Source organism: Cherax quadricarinatus, chromosome 9 (genome assembly GCF_038502225.1).
Source record: "Cherax quadricarinatus isolate ZL_2023a chromosome 9, ASM3850222v1, whole genome shotgun sequence".
NCBI lineage: Eukaryota > Metazoa > Arthropoda > Malacostraca > Decapoda > Parastacidae > Cherax > Cherax quadricarinatus.
This window is the reverse complement of record NC_091300.1, coordinates 56,455,294-56,478,451: the sequence shown is the minus strand read 5'-3', so window position 1 is coordinate 56,478,451 and position 23,158 is coordinate 56,455,294. Positions and strand designations below refer to the sequence as shown.

Genomic DNA, 23,158 nt, shown 5'->3' with positions numbered 1-23,158 from the left:
TATAATTGAAAATCCCGCAGCTAGCCCGCCACACGTCTTGCCATGCCAGCGCATATATATATATATATATATATATATATATATATATATATATATATATATATATATATATATATATATATATGTCGTGCCGAATATGTAAAACTGGTCAATTAGCAAGAACTCATTTAAAATTAAGTTCCTTCTAAAATTTTCCCTTATACGTTTCAAGATAATTTTTTTTCATTAATGTTAATGTAAAAAATTATAATTTTGCACCAAAAGAAACTTAGAAAACTTACCAAACCTTATTATAACAAGTGAAATTTATTTTAGACTAATCCAACTAAATATATTTTACGCACGTTTCCAATAATTTAATACTAAACAAACACAGTGAAATATATTTTTTTCGTTAGGTTCAGAATGATTTTGGCGAAATTATTGCATACACAAATTTTCGCTTGTCCTATATGGCAAGATGAGCGTTGCTATTTAAGCCAAGATCGCAAGTTCTACCTATTCGGCACGACATACATTATATATATATATATATATATATATATATATATATATATATATATATATATATATATATATATATATATATATATATATATATATATATATATAGGTAGAAGGTTGGTAGACAGCAACCACCCAGGGAGGTACTACCGTCCTGCAAGGTGACTGTCAGACAGAAATCTGTAACTGTTTTACATGACGGTAGGATTGCTGGTGTCTTTTTTCTGTCTCATAAACACATTCATAAACTTCTACCTACAGTTAGGTTACACTACACAGGCTAGCACATGCGTATATATACATACACACATCTAGGTTTTTCTTCTTTTTTCTAAATAGCTCTTGTTCTTCTTTATTTCCCCTGTTGTCCATGGGGAAGTGGAAAGGAATCTTTCCTTCATAAGCTGTGTGTGTCTTAGGAGGCGACTAAAATGCCGGAAGCAACGGGCTAGTAACCCCTTCTCCTGTAGACATTTACTAAATGAGAGAAGAAGAAAAACTTTATAAAACTGGGATTCTTGAATGTGCATGGATGTAGTTCGGATGACAAGAAAGAGATGTATTGCTGATGCTATGAATGAAAAGAAGTTGGATGTCCTGGCCCTAAGCAAAACAAAGCTTAAGGGTGTAGGGGATTTTTGGAAGTGTGAAATAAATGGGATTAAGTCAGGAGTATCTGAGAGAATTAAATCTAAGGAAGGGGTAGCAATAATGTTGAAGCATCAGTTATAGAAGAAGAGGGAATATAAATATGTAAATTCAAGGATTATGTGGATTAAAATAAGGGTTGAATGTGAAAAGTGGGTCATAATAAGCGTGTATGCACCTGGAGAAAAGAGAAGTGTAGAGAAGAGTGAGAGATTTTGCGAGATGTTAAGTGAATGTATAGGAACCTTTGAGCCAAGTGAGAGAGTAATTGTCGTAAAGGGTGTGATAAAAGAGAAAAAGTTACCTTATGAGAGGTATTTACAAAGCAGAAGTGTTATAAGAAGAGTAGAGTATATGGAGAGTAAAAGAAAGGTGAAGAGAGAGGTGAGAGAGTGCAAAAGGAGAGCAGATGATAGAGTGGGAGAGGCACTGTCAAGAAATTTTGAAGAAAACAAGAAAAAAAATTGGAGTGAGATAAACAAGTTAAGAAAGCCTAGGGAATGAATAGATTTGTCAGTTAAAAATAGAATAGGGGAGTTAATAGATGGGGAGATGGAGGTATTGGGTAGATAGCGGGAATATTTTGAGGAACTTTTAAATGTCGATGAAGAAAGGGAGGCGGTAATTTCATGCACTGGCCAGGGAGGTATACCATCTTTTAGGAGTGAAGAAGAGCAGAATGTAAGTGTGGTGGAGGTACGTGAGGTATTACGTAGAATGAAAGGGGGTAAAGCAGCTGGAACTGACCGGATCCTGACAGAAATGTTAAAAGCAGGGGGGGATATACTGTTGGAGTGGTTGGTATTTTTGTTTAGTAAATGTATGAAAGAGGGGAAGGTACCTAGGAATTGGCAGAGAGCATGTATAGCTCCTTTATATAAAGAGAAAGGGGACAAAAGAGATTGTAAAAATTATTTGGGAATAAGATTACTGAGTATACAGGAAAAGTGTACGGAAGGGTTTTATTGGACGAATTAGAGGCAAGACAGAAAGTAGGATTGCGGATGAGCAAGGAGGTTTTAGAGTGGGTAGAGGATGTGTAGATCAAGTGTTTACATTGAAGCATATATGTGAGCAGTATTTAGACAAAGGTAGAGAAGTTTTCAATGCATTTATGAATTTAGAAAAGACATATGATAGAGTGGATAGGGGAGCAATATGGGAGATGTTGCAAGTATATGGAATAGGTAGTAAGTTACTAATTGCTGTAAAGAGTTTTTATGAGGATAGTGAGGTTCAGGTTAAGGAGAGTAGAAGAGAGGGAGATTACTTCCCGGTAAAAGTAGGTCTTAGACAGGGATGTGTAATGTCACCATGGTTGTTTAATATATTTATAGATGGGGTTGTAAAAGAAGTAAATGCTAGGGTGTTGGGGAGATGGGTGGGATTAAATTATGGGGAATCAAATACATAATGGGAGTTGACACAGTTACTTTTTGCTGATGATACTGTGCTTATGGATGATTCTAAAGAAAAGTTGCAATGGTTGATGGACAAGTTTGGGAGGGTGTGTAAAGGTAGACAGTTGAAAGTGAACATAGATAAGAGTAAGGTGATGAGGGTATCAAATTATTTAGACAAAGAAAAATTGGATGTCACATTGTAGAGAAGGAGTGTGGAAGAAGTGAATGTTTTCAGATATTTGGGAGTTGATATGTCATGGGTTTATGAAGAATGAGGTTAACCATAGAACTGATGAGGAAAAAAAGGTGAGTGGCACGTTGAAATATATGTGGAGAAAAAAAACGTTATCAATGGAGGCAAAGAAGGGAATGTATGAAAGTATAGTGGTACCAACGCTCTTACATGGGTGTGAAGATTGAGTTGTAAATGTTGCAGCGAGGAGGTAGTTGGAGGTAGTGGACATGTCCTTTCTAAGGCCAATGTGTGGTGTAAATATTATACAGAGAATTCGAAGTGTGGAAATTAAGAGAAGGTGTGGAGTTAATAAAAGTATTAGTCAGAGGACTGAAGAGGGGTTGTTGAGGTGATTTGGTCATTTAAAGAGAATGGATCAAAGTAGAATGACATGGAAAGCGTATAAATCTGTAGGGGAAGGAAGGCGGGGGAGGGGCCTGGACTTCCAGCAAGCGTGCATGTGCGTGTTAGATAGGAGTGAATGGAGATGAATGGTTTTTGGGACCTGACGAGCTCTTGGAGTGTGAGCAGGGTAATATTTAGTGAAGGGATTCAGGGAAACCAGTTATTTTTGTATAGCCGGACTTGAGTAATGGAAATGGGAAGTACAATGCCTGCGCTTTAAAGGAGTTTGGAGGGATGTGTAATATATCTTTATATATGCTTCTAAACTGTTTTATCTGGGCGTCTCTGCAAAAACAGTGATTATGTATGAGCGAGGTGAAAGTCTTGAACAATTATGAAAGTATTTTCGTTTTGGGGATTATCTTTCTTTTTGGGTTACCCTGCTTAGGTCGGAAACGGCCGACTTGTTGAATATATATATATATATATATATATATATATATATATATATATATATATATATGAAAAACAGCCACTGTGAAAGAATAGAGAAATTCCAAGCGCTTTCGTGACTACTCACATTATCAAGGAACAATAAAAGTAATGCATCAAAGAAAGGTATATAAAGGGTCTAGACCACACCTCACTATCACATCCCACAACAAAGCAACATCTCACGCGCGACCCATAAGAAAAAGAACACTGCAGCAGGCCCTCTGGCCAAACTAGACAGGTCCTTCACACAACCCAACTATTCTACCCAAGAATTAAGAATTTTAAAATTTATTATTTGTCCACTGTATTATTAAATTCTTCCCAAATTCTATTAATTATAAATGGATCTAATTTATATAAACCAAAGGAAATATTCATATTATTGTCAAAACTGCTTTTTATGAAACAAGATTCAATTATATTCCTGTCGACCATGGACTTGCTTGGTACAACTTTCTTAACTTTTTGAAAATCAATTGGATGGTTAAAATCTCTCACATGAATAAATAGAGCATTGGAATCTTGTCCAATTTTAATACTATGTTTATGTTGTTTTTATCTTAGTTCGAGACTTACCAGTTTGACCGTAATAACCTTTATCGTAAATTTTGCAAGTAATCTTATAGACACATCCGTCAGCATTTTGGGGGGAATTATTTATCAAAACTTTTTTTACTGTATCAAGATTTTTAAATACAACTTTGATATTATAAGTCTTAAGAAGAGAAGGCATATCAACCAAGTTTTCATGGTAAGGGAGAACCAACACATTTTTAGTTGAATAAGGCTGGTTGTCCCTTTTTGGGACAACCAACCTTATTCAACTACGTGTAGCGATTAACTACATGTAGCGATTAACTACGTGTAGCGATTAACTACGTGTAACTACACGTAGTTAATCGCTCAGACTTTACCTGTAATCGTATGGGCAGTTGCTCCAGCTGGGGTCATAAGTGAGGCCACTAAGTCAGCTTCAGCAGTGACATCTTCGTCAACAACCTGAGACACTCCCGTAGTAACCAGCTGGAGTCTGGACTGAAAAGTCACACTGCGCCAAACCCGCCTGAGTGGGAAAATGCCCTCTAATCATAATTATTATTAAAACTTTATTGAATATTTAGTGAAAGGCATGTAATTAAATAATTATAAATAAATAAACTAAAGATTGAAGTTGGTACCATTTTTTAAATAAACATTGTATATAAATTAATATTTACACATACAGCATACACATCGAAAGATATTTATATCTCACGTTTCAGTGTGTACATTGGACTTGTTTTTATTAATTTATGTACAGTTGTTACTTACTGAGAATCTTTCAGCCAAAATATAAGATATATACATGGGAGGTGACTGTCACTACATATACACCTGGTCACAGACCGGCCGTGGGGGCGTTGACCCCCGAATCCCTCTCCAGGTATACTTCAGGTATACTCATGGTATACTGGTTGTAAACATTCTGCCTTAATGACCCTTTCAGTGTACGACGGACTTAAAGTCCAATATACATCACACATGTCTCTTAGTTTCTATGCACTGAGAGTTTACTGTAACCCTCAGTTTGTAGATTAAAGTATTGTTGAAATATTGTATAAAAGGATTCGTGCAGCCCAAAGATTTTCAACCCATTTATCCAGTCATCTCAGTACATATTCACTGAGAGACAATCCAAATTTTTAGATTTAAAGTATTCTTGACTAGGAGTTAGCAGGTTACATGTAGCCGTAATGGCCCTCGGGTAGTCGATACTGAAACAATCATGTCTGTGAGGAGACATGAAATACATATTACTAGAGACGTGGATCACTCTACATATATAGGCTGAGAGGTTACTTGATTCCCTATTTCAGAAGTTAAAAGAAAAGCATATACAATGGTTACGAGAAATGCTTTCCATTAGGCCATAATTTAAGAATTTTGTCTACACAATAAATTAAGATACTCGTACACTCACTGGAACATTACACCTCCACCAGATTCTAAAATGATGATAATAGCTATGAAAATGAGGCCATTAGCGAAAAGAGTCAGCAGGTCTGGAGCCAAGCCTGGAGCGATGAAGCGAAAGTAGGACCACGTCTCAAAACACACCTGATTTCCCTCGTGGCTGCACATTGGCGGGTCGTTAAAATCTGTGGGAATATGGAGACAACTGTGAAAAGTATCATCAGAAGCTACGGATTTCAAGTGAAGATTTTTTCCTAGGCAAATAAAAGCACACTATATCATCAAGCCAGAAGAGATGACGTTAAAAAACTTTAAGTTTGCACAAAGTTGTATTATGTTAGACCAAAAAGAGATGTCAAAATTCCAGAAGATCTGTTATCCAAACCTTTAGAATAAGGTTTTACAACAAGGATTACTTATAAAATTTACAATTATGACGCCAGATTATTGTGTTTAGAAATGGATTCATGTTTAAATTAGATAAATAATGATAGTGGTGCAATATTGCAGAAAATACGCATACAAATCTTTATATACCAAATTACGTAGGAAAATTAAAAACATTACCGAGAGTGAAAATTTAACACTAAGTTCAAAGAAATCATTAGATTATTCACAATTTCTACAAGTCATAATACTTTCTATAGATATAAAATAATTTCAATTAATTTTAGTGTAATTTACAAGGTCTTAAATTAAATATACGTTATATCCTTATAATTTAAATTTTGAGTTGTGTATCTATTAAGGATAAAGTTGACCGTGAATGTTGAGTAACACTAACGCAAACATCCAATAAAGTAATAAAACTATAATAACAACAACAACAACAACAATAATAATAATAATAATAATAATAATAATAATAATAATAATAATAATAATAATAATGATAATAAAAATAATAATAATAATAATAACAACAACAATAATAATAATAATAATAATAATAATAATAATAATAATAATAACAATAATAATAATAATAATAATAATAATAATAATAATAATAATAATAATAATAATAATAACAATAATAATAATAATAATAATAACAATAATAATAATAATAATAATAATAATAATAATAATAATAGTTAATGAACTTATAAATTCAACATTAAGAATTAATAAATAACATTATATCAAAGAAACACGTAGAGCAGTAGTACATGGTAGTATATCAAGGTAATACACACAGGAGTATATCAAGGTAATACACACAGGAGTATATCAAGGTAATACACACAGGATTATATCAAGGTAATACACACAGGAGTATATCAAGGTAATACACACAGGAGTATATCAAGGTAATACACACAGGAGTATATCAAGGTAATACACACAGGAGTATATCAAGGTAATACACACAGGATTATATCAAGGTAATACACACAGGATTATATCAAGGTAATACACACAGGATTTTAACAAGGTAATACACACAGGAGTATATCAAGGTAATACACACAGGATTATATCAAGGTAATACACACAGGATTGTATCAAGGTAATACACACAGGATTTTAACAAGGTAATACACACAGGAGTATATCAAGGTAATACACACAGGATTATATCAAGGTAATACACACAGGATTATATCAAGGTAATACACACAGGATTTTAACAAGGTAATACACACAGGAGTATATCAAGGTAATACACACAGGAGTATATCAAGGTAATACACACAGGAGCATATCAAGGTAATACACACAGGAGTATATCAATGTAATACGCACAGGATTATATCAAGGTAATACACACAGGAGTATAACAAGATAATACACACAGGAGTATATCAAGGTAATACACACAGGAGTATAACCAGGTAATACACACAGGATTATATCAAGGTAATACACACAGGAGTATAACAAGGTAATACACACAGGAACATATCAAGGTAATACACACAGGAGCATATCAAGGTAATACACACAGGAGCATATCAAGGTAATACACACAGAAGAATATCAAGGTAATACACACAGGAGTATATCAAGGTAATACACACAGGAGCATATCAAGGTAATACACACAGAAGCATATCAAGGTAATACACACAGGAGTATATCAAGGTAATACACACAGGAGCATATCAGGGTAATACACACAGAAGCATATCAAGGTAATACACACAGGAGCATATCAAGGTAATACACACAGGAGCATATCAAGGTAATACACACAGGAGCATATCAAGGTAATACACACAGAAGCATATCAAGGTAATACACACAGGAGTATATCAAGGTAATACACACAGGAGCATATCAAGGTAATACACACAGAAGCATATCAAGGTAATACACACAGGAGCATATCAAGGTAATACACACAGGAGTATATCAAGGTAATGCAAGAAGAAAAAATAACAATTATCTGAGGCTGGAGGAGACAATCTTGTTAAAAAAGACATTAGTTATATTACTTTCCTTTGTGATTACAATAATATAAATACGTTTATGTTTTTGTAGCTGGTGTACGGTAACTAGGATAAAATTTGAGCAACATTGCGAGGTACAGTTGCTATTTGACAGTAGTATATGAATAACAAAAAAAGACAATACCGTGACTGGAACAATACACACATAACCCTCACATAGGAGAGAGAAGGAACTTACGACGACGTTTCGGTCCGACTTGGACTTTGTAAATGGTCCAGGTCGGACGGAAACATCGTCGCTACCTCCTCTCTTCTATGTTCGGGTTATTTGTACATAGTAGTTGAACACAGTTCCAGCATAATTTCAGAAACATTCTGTAGCATAGCTTTAGCGGCTAATAATTCTATGACGGAGGAGAGGAAAATACAAGTGTGTAGGAGGTGCACCTTTGCCATTTTTTTTTTTTTTTGGTAGTAAGATATTTTGATTTCCGATGAATCACAATAAATATATTTAAGTTTTCCTCTTCTTAATGTCTTCAACATTTCATGACTAACACATCTTCCATCCAGGATGGTAATTATTTAATTTCATTTGTGTACAGACAAACTTGTCAGTGCTTTAAATATTCTTTTGAAATTGATGTAGTCTTTGCGATTACTGGAAGTTATCTCTTCTGATTGGCTTTATATTTTCAGCTCTGGTGTGTTTTCTAGAAACTAAGGATCTCACTATTCCAAATTTTCTAGAAACTAAGGATCTCACTATTCCAAACTTTCTAGAAATTAAGGATCTCACTATTCCAAACTTTCTAGAAATTAAGGATCTCACTATTCCAAACTTTCTAGAAATTAAGGATCTCACTATTCCAATTTTTCTAGAAACTAAGGATCACACTATTCCAAATTTTCTAGAAACTAAGGATCGTACTATTCCAAATTTGCCAATTTCGGTAAATAAATTGATATTGATTGTCATTCAATAACTAAATAAGTAAATATTTAACTTAAATAACTTAAATAACTTAAATAAGTGAATATTTTATAACTTATTGAAATTGCTATAAAAATTTTGGAATCGTTTGGTTCAGTGCCATTATTAGAGAATTGCTTGTGTGATAGGCTTCAAACTTTTAGTGTTGACGGACTTAATTGAAAAAAAAAACTTGACTTTCACTTTTGAGTTTACTAAATTTTAGATTAGATTTTATTAAATAAATGGTTTACATGTGACAACTAGAGAATGGCTCTTCTGGTCCTCCTCAACCTCTTATATCTTGGCGTTTATCAATCAGAAGTTTTTAATTTGGGCGTTTTACTTTCCAATTTGCCAATTGCATAATTTTTTTTATCAAATTGGACTTTCGAAAAAAGCACAAGAGTTACTGTTTTTTTCTTAGAAGATGGTAGAGGATTTTAAATAGAATAAAATTAAAAAAAAAAGAAAATCGAGAACTATTGAAAACTAGTTTTTTTTTAGTTTAAATTGTTAGTTACTGTGATATCATCGTCCATTTACATTCAAGGCTTTTCTTAGTAACTTCACAAAGCCTTATCTTGTCTATCCAAAATTTTCAACCCTAGTGAGTTATTCTTAGACAACACTGTTAGATCCTACTTAGAAGCAGGTTGGTGTGATAATATATAGGTGATGTTTTGCCGCTTCTGTTCTTGAAATGGAATAACAACATTTTGCAATATATAACTGAACAATACTTCCTGAAAGGGAGACCCTTGATGCTGGTGAAGGCATCAGGGTCTAAGGAATCTGGTTTAATCTCCAGGCGCTTGAACCTTATCTAAATGTTTCTAATTCCACAGGAGCTGTATGACCAACGGTTTTAGATTATTCGCTGATTAAAATAAAAACAAATGAAAACAGCATCAAAGTTTAACGTGTGATATATGGTCTTAAATGGTTGAAAGATTTCTTAATTTGAGGCTGTGAAGGACTAGATTTTATTGGATTGAATGCAATAACTAGAGAATAGTTCTTCTGATCAGTTTCAAACTTTTAGTGCTGTTGTTGTCCTCATGGGAACTACCTCATGATTTTAGGTTGTATAAATTTTAAGGAGAGTATTTTATTAATCAATTTTATTTGTTGGAACATTGAAGAATCTCTCATCCGATCAGAAATAAGTAACAGTATTTGACTTTATTAGGCTAATTGGGTGTCTAGTGACTCGGCTGGCAGCGCATTTAGTTCACAAAGTGAGTGTCCGTGGTTCGATCCCCGGCACGGGTGGAAACGCTTGGCATGTTTCATTACGCCCAAGCTCACCTAGCAGTAAGCAGATACCTGAGTGCTAGTCGTCTGTTGTGGGTGGCATCCTGGGGGTGGTAGTATACCTCATATAGGGCTGGACTTTGTAATGAGCTGACGAAGGATAACAGCTCTTAGTCTCTAATAACCTGTGTACAAAAATATCCTACATGATGTACTTTCCTGTACCTATAACATTTACGTTCTCTTATAAATAATTAGTACACTATGTTCCTAAAGCTTAAATAAAACATTCTTACTTACTTTCATATTTACTTACTTGATAATTTACTTACTAACTTTAAATCTAGTCAATCTTAGTTAGAGAACTTTGGATTAATTTTAGACTATGAAGGCCTAAATTATCATTCGTCGGAGAAAATTTATAAATGAAATAATGATCTTCATGAGATAATTTCTGGGTGTGGCATTAGGCTGGTTTCAATTCTTCATATGAGCGACTTCAAGCTTAATGTGCTGGTATATTTTAGGATGTTGATCTCTGAGACATCAAGAGAACGACTCTTCAGTTTGGGCTCAAAGATGCGTTTCTTAGTAGAAAGTTTGAACTAGAGTTGAACTGAGTATTTTCTAATTTGCCGTTTATGATGAAGAGATTGGAAAATATTTTTTTTTTATGATATTTATGATTCTTAATTAGATTTGCAGCAAATCTTCAGTGCTGGTTAACCGTATTACAAATTTATGACGTAATCTTTGTTATTACTATGGAGTACAGTGAGGTACAGGAGATCGGGGTGATGGAATTCCGACATATCTTTCTTTGATCGTCCAGAGACCGAAAAACTTTTAGTTTCCACTGGGGACTTTTGATCGTCTTTCCCAGAATGAGACCCACAACAGTCGGTTAACACTCAGGTACCCACTTACTGCTAGGTGCATAGGGTCAGCAGGTGCAAGGAAACATGTCCATTATTTTCACTCTTGCCAGGATAGAAGTCGAATCCTTCAGTTGTGAGACGCTGACGTAACCTCTTAAGACTAGTGCCATAAACAAATGTACACAGACACTTCTAATTACTCAACAGTGTCAGATAAACTGCCCTTAATTCCTTCATGTCATATCAGTATTAAACTAATTGTATATATCGACAGGATGAGGACTTAGACACAAGTGCAACATCTGTGTAAATTATTTGTTCGTCAACAAGTGACTATCATTCTAAACAAAGCTCTTATGCACAGACAGTAGTTAAGGTAATCAGTCCCTCAAGCTGGAAATAGTTGTTTGGTATCTTAATCTTGATGAGTCATTAACACATGGTAGTGAACCCAAGTTTCCAGGCCGAGTGACTCGTTACCAAATCATCTACTATTATTGCGTATTAATGCAGGATTAAACTGATGAAACCACTAGTTGGCAAAACGTCTTCAAATTACTAATTCCTAGTGTAAGTCAAAGAAATTCCCAGGTTAAATTTGATGATCTCTATGCTCTGTGAGGAATGGTACGCTGTCAGGATTAATGCGAGGAAAGATAGGGATGCAAAGATTATCTCCTTAGAGATAGTCTTTGTATCCTACAGAATTTAATACAGGGATTATGAAAGGATACTCACTGCAGCACTCCATATAAGAATTGTTCGGTGAAACTAAGGCAAGTACACTGCACAGTCTCTCTGTGACTGACTCATTGAACTGGTCACACTTCTTGTTATGGACACTCACATCCACCAGATGAGCAAATGCCTGAGGAAGAATAAAAACTAAGGTCAATTTGGAAGATCAAAATTCAAGAAGTAGCAACCGGAAAACTTCAACAAAAACTAGAAAGAACCCTCATCAAGTTTTGAATTGGTCCTCATATTTTATATTTTTCTCTCACGACTTGATAATAGCTCAGAAAGGATCGAAATTGTGTGGATTAGATGTTTAGTACAAATATTTGCCTCATTTAAATACACTTATATATAAGTGAAGAGTGTTAAAGACTTCTACAAGGATAAGTCTTCGGAAAATAAAGTGCTAATATTTACACCTTCCTGCAGCATATCCACAAACTAACCTTGTAAACACTAACTTATATTATTCTTACCAACTAATTCTGTGTGCATTAATTTCCGCTCTGTGCACTAACTTGTGTCATTTGTCTTCCATAGTCTAACAATAAACGTCAAAGGTTATGTTTCTGATCTGTAATTTTTAATCAGTAATACAGAGCTCACCTCTCAAGAAATGGAATTTTTTTTTATTGTCAGCGATAAAAAAAAATACATAATGCTCCTTAAGTTTTATTTCCAGAGTTCACAAGATTCCTAGAATATATACCACAGCTAAAAAGTTCAGACTGTTTGTACGTAGCGCCATCAGTTAACCATATTTGTAGTTGAAGGCGTCTCCTGGACCTTCTGGTATCAGAGTTAGACGTCTTTGCAGCATTATCCTTGCCTGGCATTCGTCTAGAGTCTAGACTCTAGAGTGAGGCTGGGCTCTTCAATTTAAAGTTCTTACCTGACCAGGCAAGGATAATCCAATAGTGAATATGTTCCTTAATATTATGGGTTGTTTTATCTCAGACTTAAGATTATAATGTTTTATGGATACCAGTAATGATATTCTTAAATAACTCCACCCTTTTTCTAATTTCGATTTCAGCGACTTAATTAAGCGTTTCTTATTCTGTTATGTATTAACCTCTGTTTCTTTAGTAGCTCTAGCTACAGCATAGTCTACTGCTGAAATATTGAAGCAGACTAGAGATGAACCAGCTCTTTAGGAACCAATTGTCTCTCAAGGAGAGAAACACAACACTGTCGCATCCATTCTGCCATCTCTCAAATAGATTTTTGAGACAATTCCAACTATTTTTAAGTTTCGTGACGATAGAGATCCATCTTTCCCTGAACCTTCGTCTCACTGAAAGTTTTGGTACTAACTCCTGCTGAAAGCATGTATGAGGAGACTAAACTCAAGCTAAAAGTATAGCGGGTCTACACCATCGCCTTGTTTGTGTCTCCTTTAGTTTTAATTTGATTTAACAGCATCAAGATATCTTAAATCTGTACAAATCTATAGTGAAAGGAAGGGGGTGAGGGAGGGGTCGTCCTAGGAAAGGTTGGAGGGAGGGGGTATAGGAGGTATCGTGGGATAGGAGCCTGGACTTCCAGTAAGCATGCGTGAGCGTGTTAGGAGTGAATGGAGACGGATGGTTTTTGGGACTTGACGAGCTGTTGGTGAGCAGGGTTATATTTTGTGAACGGATTCAGGGAAACCAGTTAGCCGGACTCGAGTCCTGTAAGTGGGAAGTACAATGTCTGCACTTAAAGGAGGTGTTTTTAGATATTGGCTTTTGGAGTGACATCTAAACTGTCGTATCTGAGCGCCTCTGGAAAGAAAGTGATTATATATGAATGATGGTGAAAATTTTGAACCATGATGAAAGTTTTTTTCTTTCTTTATGGTTTTCTCTCTCTTTTTTGGGGTCACTTTGTCGCGGTGGGAAACGGCCGACGTGTTAAAAAAAATCATATATATAAATTCTTTTATTATTCTCTTTTCATAGTAATAATATTCAAAGCGGAACCATTTTCCTGATCTTCACCAGGACAAGATGTTGTAAACAGATGTATTAAATAGTGGTAAATATATCCCCGGGAAAAAAAAGGGGGTTTTGATGTTTGTTCTTACTTTTTTGTTAAGTCAGTACAGATAATCTTGTTAAAATTACCTCTGTTATGTTTGGTTCTGAGTAAGATTTATGGATCTGCCCATTTTTTCTTATATTTATGGGATGATAATTATACCTGTTAAAAAGATACATTCAGGAAAAGGAGATCTTTTGTTAGTACGACACTTCACCAACATGAGGCTTAATCAAGTACAAATTATTCCCAAACTAGTTATATATATATATATATATATATATATATATATATATATATATATATATATATATATATATATATATATATATATATATATATATATATATATATATATATATATTTTAACAAATCGGCCGTCTCCCACCGAGGCAGGGTGACCCAAAAAAGAAAGAAAATCCCCAAAAAGAAAATACATTCATCATCATTCAACACTTTCACCACACTCACACATTATCACTGCTTTTGCAGAGGTGCTCAGAATACAACAGCTTAGAAGCATATACTTATAAAGATACACAACATATCCCTCCAAACTGCCAATATCCCAAACCCCTCCTTTAAAGTGCAGGCATTGTACTTCCCATTTCCAGGACTCAAGTCCGACTATATGAACATAACCGGTTTCCCTGAATCCCTTCACTAAATATTACCCTGCTCACACTCCAACAGATCGTCAGGTCCCAAGTATCATTCGCCTCCATTCACTCCTATCTAACACGCTCATGCACGCTTGCTGGAAGTCCAAGCCCCTAGCCCACAAAACCTCCTTTACCCCCTCTTTCCAACCCTTTCGAGGACGACCCCTACCCCTCCTTCCTTGCCCTATAGATTTATATGTTTTCCATGTCATTCTACTTAGATCCATTCTCTCTAAATGACCAAACCACCTCAACAACCCCTCTTCTGCCCTCTGACTAATGCTTTTATTAACTCCACACCTTCTCCTAATTTCCACACTCCGAATTTTCTGCATAATATTTACACCACACATTGCCCTTAGACAGGACATCTCCACTGCCTCCAACCGTCTCCTCGCTGCTGCATTTACCACCCAAGCTTCACATCCATATAAGAGTGTTGGTACTACTATACTTTCATACATTCCCTTCTTTGCCTCCATAGATAACGTTTTTTGACTCCACATATACCTCAACGAACCACTCACCTATTTTCCCTCATCAATTCTATGATTAACCTCATCCTTCATAAATCCATCCGCCGACACGTCAACTCCCAAGTATCTGAAAACATTCACTTCTTCCATACTCCTCCTCCCCAATTTGATATCCAATTTTTCTTTATCTAAATCATTTGATACCCTCATCACCTTACTTTTTTCTATGTTCACTTTCAACTTTCTACCTTTACACACATTCTCAAACTCATCCACTAACCTTTGCAATTTTTCTTTAGAATCTCCCATAAGCACAGTATCATCAGCAAAAAGTAACTGTGTCAATTCCCATTTTGAATTTGATTCCCCATAACTTAATCCTACCCCTCTCCCAAACACCCTAGCATTTACTTCTTTTCAATGTAAACACTTGATCTACACATCCCCTACCCACTCTGAAGCCTCCCTGCTCATCCGCAATCCTACATATATATATATATATATATATATATATATATATATATATATATATATATATATATATATATATATATATATATATATATATATATATATATATATGTCGTGCCGAATATGTAAAACTGGTCAATTAGCAAGAACTCATTTAAAATTAAGTCCTTTCTAAATTTTTCTCTTATACGTTTAAAGATATATTTTTTTCATTAATGTTGATGTAAAAATTTATAATTTTGCACCAAAATTAACTTAGAAAACTTACCTAACCTTATTATAACAAGAACAATTTATTTTAGCCTAACCCAACTAAATATATTTTAGATGTGTTTACAGTAATTTAATACAAAACAACACAGTGATATATATTTTTTTCGTTAGGTTCAGAATAATTTTGGTGAAATTATTGCATACACAAATTTTCACTTGTCCTATATGGTAAGATGTGCGTTGCTATTTAAGCCAAGATCTCAAGTTCTGCCTATTCGGCACGATATATATATATATATATATATATATATATATATATACAGATCTGTATATATATATATATATATATATATATATATATATATATATATATATATAAAAGGTAGTAGGTTGGTAGACAGCAACCGCCCAGGGAGGTACTACCGTCCTGCCAAGTGAGTGTAAAACGTAAGCCTGTAATTGTTTTACACGATGGTAGGATTGCTGGTGTTTTTTTTCTGTCTCATAAACATGCAAGGTTTCAGGTACGTCTTGCTACTTCTGCTTACACTTAGGTCACACTACACATACATGTACAAGCATATGTATACACACCCCTCTGGGTTTTCTTCTATTTTCTTACTAGCTCTTGTTCTTGTTTATTTCCTCTTATCTCCATGGGGAAGTGGAACAGAATTCTTCCTCCGTAAGCTATGCGTGTTGTAAGAGGCGACTAAAATGCCAGGAGCAAGGGGCTAGTAACCCCTTCTCCTGTATATATTACTAAATATGAAAGGAGAAACTTTTGTTTTTCCTTTTGGGCCACCCCACCTCGGTGGGATACGGCTGGTGTGTTGAAAGAATATATATATATATATATATATATATATATATGCATATATATACATGTACATATATATATATATATATATATATATATATATATATATATATATATATATATATATATATATATATATATATATATATATATATATATATATATATTTTTTTTTTTTTTCATTTATGTTAATGTAAAAATTAATAATGTACTAAAAGAACCTTAGAAAACTTACCTAACCTTATTATAACAAGCGCAGTTTAATTTCGCATAATTAAACTAAATGTATTTTAGATAAACTTACAGTAATTTAATAATAATTCATTGGAATGTCATCCCTCGTTTTGAAAGTTTTTCTTATCCATCCTATCATTTTCCTGGCAAAGAACTACCACATACATCCTCGTAGTCACTGGTAGTAAGTCTTTCCACTGCGATAGGAAGCTCTACTTAATGCAGTAAATTAGTGTTAAAGATAATTACAAATCGGCGCATGTAGTTTTTTGTTGCCGTCGTCATACACATGGCAGGGTATCTAACACATAATTCTCCCAGCCTACACCACCACATACCACATCATACACACTGTACATTGCGTATGGTTCGGGAAATGTACCTGAATTGGTAAAGTATGTGTGGTTGTTATTCACCACCATATAAATTGTTTTAACGAGTAGCAAATCACTGTACACAAACTACACTTCTAGAGTCTAAACCACTGCTCACCCCATAAACCTTCACCTCATAATCACGACCCTCTACACCTTCCTTTCACTCATAAAGCAAAAAGTTACACTTAAGTGGAAATCAGTTTTCGTGATTCCCAGAATGCAAGTAGGATACGGGCAGGATGGCATGCAGGCATATCTGTGGAACATGTGGAAAGGTCCTTGGGAAAAGTTCTGGGATCACATGCAGTCTATGTTTTTCAAAATGAGAACCATATCTCTTGTGCAAGTGTAAACTCTAATTCCATAAATGACATTCAACTAGCGACGTGTTTCTGGATCTGCAATAAGGCTATGGGATTTTGAACAGGATTCATGAAAGTCTTAAGGAAGATACTAAATAATAATCAGGAAAACAAAATGGACCCTCTTAAAAAGTCCACCCAAGATATATTGAACACTGAGCCGGGAAGAGAGAAACAGAATGTAACATACAAAACGCCCATATTACCCACTGTAAAAATAATAAGTAACCAAAACATCACCTCTCTCCCTCCAGCTCTAATGCTGATCCAGTTTCCAGCCACTATTACAGATCTAATAGAACAACCATTACCCGAAACCACCAGAGGAAGAGTCTTCTTCTGGGGACATTGTTGGTCTATTTCTGGCAGGTATGGTTACTGAAGATAGTAATGAAAAAACTGAGAATTCATCCCCTTCCCCAGCTTCTAGCCAGCTCAAATTTGATACTAATCCCTCTAGGATTTTCCAAGTGTATACTGTCATGTATCATTCTCGCCTGCATTCCACAGAATTCAGATCAAGGGGCTTCAACTGTTCATAGTAATTTAGGTGCTTCATCATGCTTGTGTGTGCAGTGAAGGTTCTGTGTATATTCGTCTGCCTTGAAAAGGGCATTAAGTGTATTGCAGTATTCCAACCTAGAGAGAACAAGTGATTTGAAGAGAATCGTCATGAGTTTGGCGTTCCTAGTTTTTTTAAGGTTATCATTATCCATCCTATCATTTTTCTATCAGATGTAGTAGATACGTTGTTGCGGTCATCCTCTGAAATTGTCACTCCCAGGTTCTTCACATTAGTTTTTCGCGCAATTGTGTGTTTGGAATTTGTTTTATACTCCGATACAGTTTTAATTTCCTCAAGTTTTTCATATCGGAATAATCGAAATTTCTCTTCATTGAACTTCACATTGTGTTCTGCAGCCTATGTAAAGATTTGGTTTATGTCCGCTTGGAGTCTTGAAGTATCTTCAGTGGATGATGCTGTTACGCAGATTCAGGTATCATCCACAAAGGAAGACACAGTGTTGTGGCTTACATCTCTGTCTGTGTCAGATATGAGGATGAGGAACAGGATGAGAGCGAGTACTGTGCCTTGTGGAACAGCTTTTCACTGTAGCCACCTCAGACTTTACTCTGTTTACTATTACACTTTGTGTTCTATTTGTTAGAAAGCTATAGATCCATCTATCAACTTTTCCTGTTATTCCTTCAGCACTCATTTGGTGCTCTATTACACCTTGGCCGCACTTGTCGAAGGCTTTCGCGAAGTCTGTGTATACTACATCTGCATTTTGCTTATCCTCTAGCACATCCAGGACCCTGTCATAGTAGTCCAGTAGTTGGGGTAGGCAGTAGCACACTGCTCTAAACCCATGTTGCCCTGGGTTGTGTAATTGATGGGTATCTAGGTGGGCGGCGATCTTGCTTCTTAGAGCCCTTTCAAAGATTTTTATGATATGGGACGTTAGTGCTCCGGTCAGTAGTTCTTAGCAATTGCTTTACTGCATCCTTTTTGGAGTGGGTCTATATCTGTTGTTTCTGGTGACTGTAGGATGACCCCTGTGTACATGCACCCTCTCCATAGAATGTTAAGGGCACCTGACAGGGACTTCTTGCAGTTCTTGATAACAACGGAGTTCCACAAATCCGGCCTGGGGCAGAGTGCATGTGCATATCACTTATTTCCTTTTCGAAGTTTTGTGGTTTTAGAATAATATCAGATTATTGAATTGACCGAATTTTGAGTTTCGGCCGTAATAAATTCATTTACATTGTCGATCCTTAGTCTGGTTAACGGCTCGCTAAACACTGAATCATATTGGGACTTTAATATCTGACTCAATTCTTTGGTGTCAGCTGTGTAAGTCCCATCTCGTTTAAGAAGAGTTCCAATACTAGATGCTGTTTTCGCCATAGATTTGGCATAAGAAAATAAGTATTTTGGGTTTCTTTCAATTTCATTTATGGCTTTAAGTACTTGGTGAGATTCCTGTCTCCTGTAAGATTCCTTAAGCTTGAGTTCGATATCAATCTTGAATATCAATCTTGAATAGATTCAAGATTGATGGACTGACCACATTGACTCAAGGTTGAGGGACTGATTACCTCATTCCCCTCCTGTTCCTCACGATTCTCCTTTGTATGGACTGATGAAGCCACTGTGTGGCGAAACGTTTCCTCAATAAAGATACCCATTTGCTGGTTTTATATGAATTTAGTGCAGAGATTTAACAGCTTATGTGTGTGTTAATTTTCATCTGATATACGTCCTAGGGTGATCTCTGCTAAAACATTATTTGCTACAGTCTTCCATTTTATGTGTCTCAAGTTGAAATCGCCGAGTAGCAAGATGTTTGGGGCAGGAGTTAGGAGATTTTTGAGACAGTGGTCAATTTTCAAAAACTGTTTCTGGAATTGCTGGGAGATTGCATCCGGAGGCTTGTATATAACCACAATGACAAAGTTTTGGTTTTCAATCTTTACTGCCAAAACTTCAACTACATCATTTAAGGTGTTTAGTAGTTCTGAGCAAATGAGAGACTGTGATGTATAGGCCAACACCTTCCCCTCTTCCCCCCCACGGTTGTTGCCTGTTTAATCTGTCGCATCAGAATAGGTTATAACCTGGGATCCATATTCCGTTGTCAAGATGATCCTTTATGTGGGTCTCTGTGAAAGCCACAAACATTGCGTTTGACTCTGTGAGCAATCCGTTGATGAAAGGTATTTTGTTGTTTGTTGATGCCTTAGACCCTATATATTTGCAAAGATAAATGTCGTCATATTGATGGAATATATGGGGGCCTTTGTTTGCTGGCATTATTATCTGTTGTTCTGGAGTGGAGGCCAATTCCTGCCCCTCCGCTCTCGAAGTGTTTTCAGTTGGTGTAAGATTTCTGTCATTTCTTCCCAGTCTTTTTTCTTCCTGGCACTAAAGAAAAACCTCCGTTTCTGAAGTGATATTGTCTCCTCTCTTTTGTTTCCCATGATCTGGGTGATCTATATATTCTTGTCCCCATTAGATGGAGTGCCTCAGAGTATATGTTGCAGCATTGTCTTTCATGGACTGACGAGTGACACATTTCTGGGTGAAATAAGTTACAAGAAAACGACAAGCAATTTCCTTTTTCGTAAAAACTGCTACGAATCCTATAATTCCCTTCTCTCAGTAGCCGCATCTCTCTCTCCCGTAGCTTCTTCCATCTCTACTTTCACTTATCTGACGGTACAGCTGCTACAAAGAAGATATCGTTCTTCACTCTTATTGACAGCTTATTAGGCACGTTCTCACACGAACAAGTCAGCTCACTACTGACATAAGATATTTTACCCCTGATACAGATCAACTCACATGCAATTCAAAGAGAAGTAACAATGTGATGGGTGAAATACTAACATTGGCCACAGGGAAGGCGGGGATAGTGGAGGTGATCCAGTAGAGGATATCACTGACAATAGTGAGAGTCTTCTGATTCGCCGCTCGCAGACCAAACACCACAACCGTCATCAGCTGACCTTTAGAAGAAGTAAACGTATTTCAGTAAATTTATACATGGTTTAAAACTGGCGTTTAGCAATACAAACTTTTACATGATAGTGTTTCACTTAAATAAAAGCTTTATCAACCATTTGTGAAAAGTTGGCAGAGTGAACGATAGAGAAGAATGCGAACTGGATCCATTGAGCTTCAACGTTTGTGAATGATACTGAGAGAAAATTGAACATATTAAAGAAAAGTGGTTGAAAATACCGGCAATAATGTTGACGAGAGCGAGAACAGCAAAGCCGGAGGCAGCAGTCTGGAAGGGAAAACTGAAGACATATGCCATGGGGATACTCCCCCAGCCGTACAGCAGCAGCAACACAAACAGCGCACCTGTGGAAGACAACGCAAAAATTGCTCCCTGACACAAGCGATCTCTCTGATGATAATTTAAGAAGCTTCAGAATTTTTATTGTTTTAAACTTACTGTCACACATTAGCAGTCAACCATAACCATGCTATTCGTGGAAATGAAAATGCATAATATGAAAATATTAGAACTATAATTGTTTGTGAATTTTTGATAAATGGTTAAAATGTATTTGATATAGTTTTACTACCTACTGATGGGGTGCGCCTCTCTCTCTCTCTCTCTCTCTCTCTCTCTCTCTCTCTCTCTCTCTCTCTCTCTCTCTCTCTCTCTCTCTCTCTCTCTCTCTCTCTCTCTCGATCTGGCTTCGCTGTGTTGATAATAACGTTGGTCACTGGCCACATAAGCAAGTCTCTTCCACCCTTTTCTTAATTCACTTAACAATCTTACTCCTTCAATTAAGTTCAAAGTTGAATGGAAATCTATTTGATCCCTTTCCTGGATATACATACATGTCTATTGCTCAGCGATAGGCTTTTCTTTTTCCGTTTAACACAAGCCAAAGCACATTGACATGCGCATTCACAACTTTTCTTACCATGCTTCTTCTGCCAAGAAAAGCGTTCATATTTCACTCTTCTCTGTGCCCTACGCATGTATTAGCCTCAGTTTCTCGACTCGAAAAATGTTCACCCTTCGCAATTCGTTCTCTTGCTTTGGCTACCTTTCCAGTTTCATAAACTCTATCTAATCACGTGCTGCACGGACTTTTTTCTCTCTCAAACTCTCAACTCCTGTGAAATTTCCTGTTCTTTGCCTTCCCTATATTTCCAGTCACTCTAATCTTAATAATACCCTCCGTTCTTTAGACCTCAAACTTACTTTTCGCCAAACTAATACCCTTCGTAGTAATTTAGATTATCTCACCTCCTGCCATTGATGCTTACGGAGTCTACACCATTTTCCGCTCCTCATGTCCTCTTTAATACTTTGAAGAAATTGGCCACTCTCTGACTCACAAAAGAAGTGTTAGATTTCCAGACATTAATAATGCTCTTTCTGTCATGGTAGAGATCACAATCATCGTATTAACTGGTCCTCTGCTAAAACTGTCTACCCTTCTTCAAGCCTTCATAGACACCGATTTATTGAAGAACCCATTATACACAGCATTTCTAGTATGAATCTTAGACCTGGCTTTGTCTCTCACGATGCTTTCCTTTCTCATTACATTGTCAAATGCTCCAAACTTGATAACACTCTTGACTTGACATGATTTTTAACTCTTCCTCTCCTTACCTCTTCTCCAGTCCGGTATTTTCATTGCCTTTCCGGTCTTCTGCATAGATACGTTCTGTCCTATTGGGTTTTATCCTGCTGGTTTTTGGTTCTAACCTCCTGGTCCATTAGCTCTAATGCAGTGCTCCTCTTTTTTTTCTTGTTCTTAGTCTACCTCCATTAGTACTTCTAATACTAGTACTACTATTATCTATTTGCTAAATCTTCACCCTTCTTATTGCCACTACTACCACTGTTGCACTAGCTTTTTACTACTACTACTACTACTACTTCCACCACTTCTACTATGACCACTGCTAATACAACCACTTTCATACTGTTCCCTCCTCTCGTTATACTACTCCAGTCCCTGCCTGTGGAAAATCTAGTTTTCCATGATACTACAACGATGTTTTCATAGGGAAGAGTAGGGTGAGGTGAGGGAGGAGGGCTGGCATCACATGTAACGATGCCAGATTTCCGCTCCTTAATCGCAATTGCAAGGCGAATTAGTTGTAACATATAAATAAGCTTGAACCTAGTCTAAGATTGTAGCTTACATAA

The 23,158-nt window shown here is 36.0% G+C and overlaps 1 protein-coding gene across 1 annotated transcript in view; it reads right to left on the bottom strand.

The window, feature by feature from the left end:
- The window catches only part of LOC128686026 (phospholipid-transporting ATPase ABCA3), a gene marked incomplete at its 5' end in the record, with an annotated part of 271,789 nt that overhangs the window by 34,941 nt on the left and 213,690 nt on the right, over positions 1-23,158 (bottom strand). The window contains 5 exon segments of the mRNA XM_070083439.1: positions 4,545-4,693; positions 5,591-5,768; positions 11,826-11,955; positions 20,860-20,978; positions 21,214-21,339. Coding sequence (XP_069939540.1) covers positions 4,545-4,693; positions 5,591-5,768; positions 11,826-11,955; positions 20,860-20,978; positions 21,214-21,339 — 702 coding nt within the window.